The sequence below is a fragment of the Pinus tabuliformis genome, chromosome 3_2 (assembly GCF_031772625.1).
Source record: "Pinus tabuliformis cultivar Carrire ecotype Pingquan chromosome 3_2, CPIR1, whole genome shotgun sequence".
Lineage (NCBI taxonomy): Eukaryota > Viridiplantae > Streptophyta > Pinopsida > Pinales > Pinaceae > Pinus > Pinus tabuliformis.
This window is the reverse complement of record NC_142302.1, coordinates 71,112,475-71,118,574: the sequence shown is the minus strand read 5'-3', so window position 1 is coordinate 71,118,574 and position 6,100 is coordinate 71,112,475. Positions and strand designations below refer to the sequence as shown.

The 6,100-nt window shown below is 37.6% G+C and overlaps 1 protein-coding gene across 1 annotated transcript; it reads right to left on the bottom strand.

The window, feature by feature from the left end:
* Positions 1 to 208: 208 nt before the first annotated feature.
* LOC149179895 (Transcription elongation factor (TFIIS) family protein) lies at positions 209 to 4,904 on the bottom strand. Its single transcript, XM_089415839.1, has 9 exons — positions 3,825 to 4,904; positions 3,111 to 3,179; positions 2,923 to 3,005; positions 2,381 to 2,448; positions 2,165 to 2,229; positions 1,858 to 1,891; positions 1,580 to 1,761; positions 1,308 to 1,392; positions 209 to 1,194 (listed from the first exon to the last, which is right to left on the bottom strand). The coding sequence occupies exons 1-9, from the start codon at positions 4,239 to 4,241 to the stop codon at positions 1,076 to 1,078; spliced, it is 1,122 nt and encodes a 373-aa protein (XP_089271965.1). The 5' UTR covers positions 4,242 to 4,904; the 3' UTR covers positions 209 to 1,075.
* Positions 4,905 to 6,100: the final 1,196 nt, after the last annotated feature.

Here is a 6,100-nt window from a genome sequence, read left to right as displayed (position 1 = left end):
TTCCATCTAAGCAAAATGGTGTCCTGAAAAATATAAGTAGCAATAAATGCCTAATTTATGGAATTCCTAGTGGCTAGCTTGGATGAAGACAACAAGGTTCTTCAAAATTCAACTTTGCCTAGGATGCAGCTTAAGTCACCTAATTAAGTATTGTGTTGTGCGTTGTCAACAGTACTTACTTTTACAGGGAGTGGAACAAGACCCCAGGGAGATACAATCTACTTTTTGCTCATTAAGAATACCTGGAATAGATCATAAACACCATTAACAAAACATCTTAAATAGGCACTCACCCTTTTCTGGTCTTGCTAAGCCAAAATAACTTGAGTAAGACCCCAGTTAAAATGTTATTCTTAACTTGGACAGGCAAGGAACAAGTTTCTAAACAATGTAAATGACATGATGACAGAATAAATCTTGCTAATCCTGCTATCCTGCTTAAGAGAGCGAAGCAGCACTAATATTTGCACTCCAATAACATGGAGTGAACTCATAAATGTCCTGGCCGCTTGGCAATTACCAACAACAAAAGAATGCTAGAATAATCTGTCTTGGAATTGCAGGGCTATTATGATATCAAAATAATATGCGTTTCTTTTGTAAGTGCATTTTCTGCCATCATCAATCAAAACTGATATAAACAGCTGAAGAAATTGTGATCTCAGGTGGCTGTTTCTGGAAACTCTTTCCCTACCAACCAAGTCTAAACTTGCATCCCAGTAACACAGTTCATTCATACATGTCCGGGTGTGGCTTGGTTTACCAACAGCAAAGACAATGCTAGACTAATCTGTCTCAGACTATAAGGGATATGCAATATCAAAAACAATATGCTTTTCTTCGTTTTCTGCCATTTTCAGTGAACTGATAGTTGAAGAAAACCTGACCAGAGTGGCTGTTTCTGGAAACCCTTCCTAGCCAAGTCTAAACTCAGACAGAACGTCAATCCTCACTTTTACCAGAACCCAGTTCCCCATTACTTGAAGAATTTTCTCAAGTCAATGTGTATCAGTTCAGAAAAAAGCTTGTTTCCTATCTTCCTAGTAACAGCTTGGCTTTCTGTAGTAGATTAGAGTTACTTGCCACTGAACCGGTGCCTATTTTGGTTACCTCCTCTTCCATGTGAGATGAAAGTATTTCTAGGTTTTGGAAGATCCTGCAGCTCCATCACTTGTACTGTTCTCTGCCTCTTGGCTTCGAAAATTAAAAACAATCAACCAGTGTGTCAGTAATTCTTGACATCGTTAGCAAATATTGTGACTTAACAATGCATTTTACAGCATAAGTATAATGAGTAGTAAGCAAACCATTTTCAGCTTCCTGATATTTTTCCTGAAGCCGTCTCTTTGCTGATGCAAACCGCTCAGAAGGAGAGATATCCGGGCTGCACTTCTAGACCAGACAAAAAAACAGCCATAAAACATACAGTAAGTAATATGCATTGCAGATATGCAAGCATAGAAGACATGGAAGAATTTTGGAATTAAAGAAGTTTTAAAATGTAAACCAGCATCAAAACTCAATACCCCACAACAGCCTAGTCTTGACTCATATAGCAGCTAGCCATCTCAGATCTCACCTGAGCCGAGCCAGCTTTCAAAATTGTCTCCTTCTGCTTCACATCATTTCTAGTCCTTTCAATATCCCCATTATTTCGGCTCACTGTTTTGACATTAGTAAAATTGGTAGTGGAACCTTGTTTTACTGTTTTTCCTTTTGAATGTGATTCTGAATACATCTTGTCCCCATTGAAATTGCTGTCTGAAAAAAATACAAATAATAAAAAAAGATACCACGTTGTAGAATTAAAAGAGTGCTGTCACAGCATAAATCACTAGAATAGTAGAAACCACCTACCGTTTCCCTGTGGAGACGACAAATAATTAGAGCCCTGCAGGCAAAGATTATAAAGTCGGGTTAAGAATGCAAAGAGACTGAAACGAAAACAAGTGACCATATACTAGCTACCAAAGGAAGTTGAAATTGTAATCAAGTTAAATAGACAGAATTGTAGGATGTGTGTCAACAAAGAATACTCCAGCGAGGATAAATTGTCAAATTCCATTTTCCTTCATAGACAATAAGTCACAACAATCTATAATTAATCAAAATTCAACACATTTAAACCCAGAACAAGTTTTGTCAATAAATTAACAGTAGACACCTGGCATTTCTGCACAATACTCTGTTGAGAAATTCTGCTGCCACCACCTTGTGGAGAATCTCCATCTACAGTGGGTTTTTGTTAGTGAACCTTAAAAACAACAAGTATGATTGCACTTGTATGAATATCAAATGAAACAGTAAAATGTGTGATGCTTATAAAGGGTAAACAACAGAAGCAAATAATTAATAAAGAAACTTAGGATCATCTTTTTACCAACAATTGCAGCAGCTGCAACTTCATCTGCAGTGCTTACCCACTCATCGACGAGATCTTTCCACTTCCTGCAATGAGATGCACAGCTTCAATAATAGGTATGTAAGATATTTCTAGAGAAAAGGACTTAAGCCTTCATGCCCTCAAAGCAGCAGTTACCATACTCAGCTATAATAGCAGACATGTAGAAGGAAACAAGGAGAGTATTAATGGAAAAATTCCCAACACATGGATATGCCATAGTGGTAAGATAGCTTGCAACAACTACAAGCCAAAGGCAGCCCACAAGGCATGACAACAAACTGGCTGTGCTGTTAGTACTGAAGTGGGGTGAGACCATATGCAATCATACTAGCAAAAAAGATAATGAACTCTCAAGGTATCTACCCTGGATCATTCATGATGAAAGCAAATGACCATGTAATAATATTTGCAAAACCCACTAAGATATAGTGAAATATTATCGGTGCTGCTATTTGTCACTTCTGCAAAGCCATGCAAGAAAACGAACAAGAACCTTCGTGAACCAAAAGTGAACTGACCTTATAAGCTCTTTTACTAGCTTTCGAATGTCAGCAGAAGAATGTTTTCGCAGTCCATTCACTTGTCTACCAATATCAGTCTCCTGGAAACTCAAAGAGGAAGTCAATAACTAAAATAGAAATAAGCTAAAACTAAGAAGAACAAGCATAATATTTTAACAAGAAGCTAATGAGGTCTGTTATTCTACCTTCAAAGCCTCCACAGAAATATGCATGTTAAACAAACTCTGCAGTGACTCTAGCAAGACTTCCTGAGGCTGAAACCAAAGCAAAAATAATGTAAGAATGAGCATATGCTGCGATATCTCCAATTCAAAGAAAACGCAAATCATTTTCATGGGCAATACTAATATAGCCACCACCAAAATAAAATATCAAGTGTAGACTGAGTAGCAGCATATGATTAAAAAAAATGGACAAAATACTCCCTATATCACAGTGTGGCAGCATACTAGAATAGAATATGAGTGCCTCACGAAACTTGAAAAAAATCCATTCCCCTGAGAAGTCAGAGATAGGAGACCTATTACTCAACATTTGCCCATGACTTGCACCTGGCTCAACTGCATGAAACCCTTGGTAGGAGGATGAAACACCCCTGGTCTTTTACCCACTAACCAAGATCCCGTTGGCAGCAGCATATGATATTACACCATAGAAAAAAGGACTAAACAATACTCTAGAGAATTTAGTTATTTTTAATAATAAGGATGTGATTGTCAATCCCTAAAGTGCTCTGCTTCCCTATTGTCATTGAGAATGGCATACAGTAACCAACCAATGAATGCACTTAGCTCCTTCAATCGGATTTGGGGAGGAAAACAAATAAATAGACACTGCATGTAAACCGAAGTCATGGGCTCGAACCAATGAGAATGGCAGAGAAGGCAAGAACAAAGAACCTGATAAGAATCATCAAGAAGCTCCTTTATCCTCAGCACCTCCTCTACCACATGGTGGCTTTCTGCTTTGTTTTTCTGCAACCCTTCTTCTTCGTCTTCATCATCGGGGCTCTTATCTTCCGCTTCATGAGATTCGATTGCCTTTGCCTTGAAGGGTCTCGGGGATTTGTGCTGCGGCTTGCTTCCGATCCCTGAAGTACCACCGCTGACTCTTGCAGCTTCTCCTCCATCCGAAGAGCCATCACAATTCTGGCAACGCGAAGTGGTAGAGGCATATAATCGCGCGGCAATCTGATCTCTTCTTGCCTTGAATTCCTCAGAAAACTCTGTAGATGCCACTGTAAGAGCCATGTCAATGACACCCCATATGTCCACTCCTGAACTCTCGAAAAGGCATCTGAAATCATCGATATCCATTCTTTCACAAGGATTGTTGTTGCCCTCAATTTTCCAAAACCTAAAACTGCCCACCAAAGATATTAAAATTGATATTGCAGGAACGACAAATTCATCCAGATCCACAAAACGCTGCCAATCTTGTTATTCAAAATATATATATGTACCACAATTCTATTATGCCAAGATTCGGGCTCTGATGAGTATAATATTTATAATATTTGCATATAGATGCTACAGTACCAACCCCTCCCACAATGATACCGACCCAGTATCAATCCCTTGATCAGAAACCAAAACTAGGATTCTCACTGAGGTTGGGCTGTTTTAGCTGGCGTGAAAAAGAAACGGCCCTGAAATTAATTCATTTCAGAAAAACAGACATGGATCATTTATTGCAGCAGAGACAAATAAACGAATCAGAGGCCTGCTTGCTCCTTCTGCCCTTTCCACCATCCATCCATTCAATCACAGAACGTGGAGAGACAGAGAGGTGGGCAGGGAGAGGATGCAGGCAGGCAGTTGGATTGCAATGGAATGGAAGGGATTCATCTGGAGATGGCTTAGGCTGAATGGTTTATGTTTCTCTTTCTCCAACACCATCTTTCCCTCTTAGGTCTTCATTGTTGCAATTTGCACTTTCACAAATTTAGTTACTGAATTATTGAAGCCATAACAGAATGGTAAGTATATTTTTAATATGAACTACTTTCACGCTATAAAAGATTTTGAAAAGACTTCATTTATAGCTTTCATACCTTTAAAAATTCTAAAAGCAAGTGGTCAATAATTTTTTACATTAAAGAGCAACTTGAAAACGACGCGAGCTGTAAATGACTTTTATGGAAAGGAACATATTATTCCCCATATGCGTTTTTTTGGTATGTGAGGAATTTAAGTGATCATGGGCTGAGTCAGAGTTTTTATTGTTGAAATATGTAAAGACTATGAGCAATAGGAAGAGTAAGAAGCTTTGTGGAAAATTTTGTGTTCGGTTTTCCAATTAAGCTATAAATTGATTATTGGGCATTTTGTTGAAGTGAATGTAATAGGGTATAAGATGACAATTTTAGCTTTAATTTTTTTTATCTAATTGTGTGAAGTTATGAGAATTTGTTAGGGATACTCAATGTTTCAAGGGTTCTCTACCAAATTTACAAAAGATGAAACAATATGGTTGTAGGGTTGTGTTAAAGTAGCCTTTAAAAATTATCTTGATACTTTGCATAGCTTTGAAACTTAAAAATATTTGTTGAGGGTGCTTGGAGATAGAGGCAACACATGGAAACCCTTAAAGAAATCCTTCAGTTCCAATATCAATGTCAAACTAACCCACAAATGTGGCTAATGAATAGAACATAAGTTAAAATGTAATCAAGAATAATAATGGCAATCTAAAGATGTGTAGGTTGAGACTATACGCAATGTATTGATAAGGGAGTGACGCAGCCCTTGAACTAGCAAATTTGAATAGCATCACTATAAGGAGCATTGCAACATAAATTTTGGATAGGAAGGTAGAACTCCCTCTAAGGATACTACACTAAAAAAAAAAAAAAAAAAAAAAAAGATGCATACCAATGGACAAGATTTGATGAAATGATTCTAAACAATTGAGGAGCAAACAAAGAATAGATAAACTCCAACGGAAGATAAAGGGGGTGAAACTCAAATGATAGAAGAGGATGCAATAGCATGAATTATGCTAGAGAAAAAAAACATGCAATTGTTGGCCATCTCATATCTCAACATTCTCATGGCCTAATAATGGAGATGGTCATCTCTTCATGTTAGAGCCATTTTGATGGGTTAGAGGAGAAGAACAATATCATACAAGTAGATTAAATTCAATAACTCATTGAGAGGAGTAATGTAATGCA

Excerpts from the sequence above, each read along its gene's own strand:
- LOC149179895 (XM_089415839.1), bottom strand. The coding sequence starts at position 4,241 with ATGGATATCGATGATTTCAGATGCCTTTTCGAGAGTTCAGGAGTGGAC. Across the intron at positions 3,006-3,110 it reads TTTCTGTGGAGGCTTTGAAG|GAGACTGATATTGGTAGACA; the intron begins GTAGAATAACAG and ends TTGAGTTTCCAG. Across the intron at positions 1,393-1,579 it reads TGAAAGCTGGCTCGGCTCAG|AAGTGCAGCCCGGATATCTC; the intron begins GTGAGATCTGAG and ends TGTCTGGTCTAG.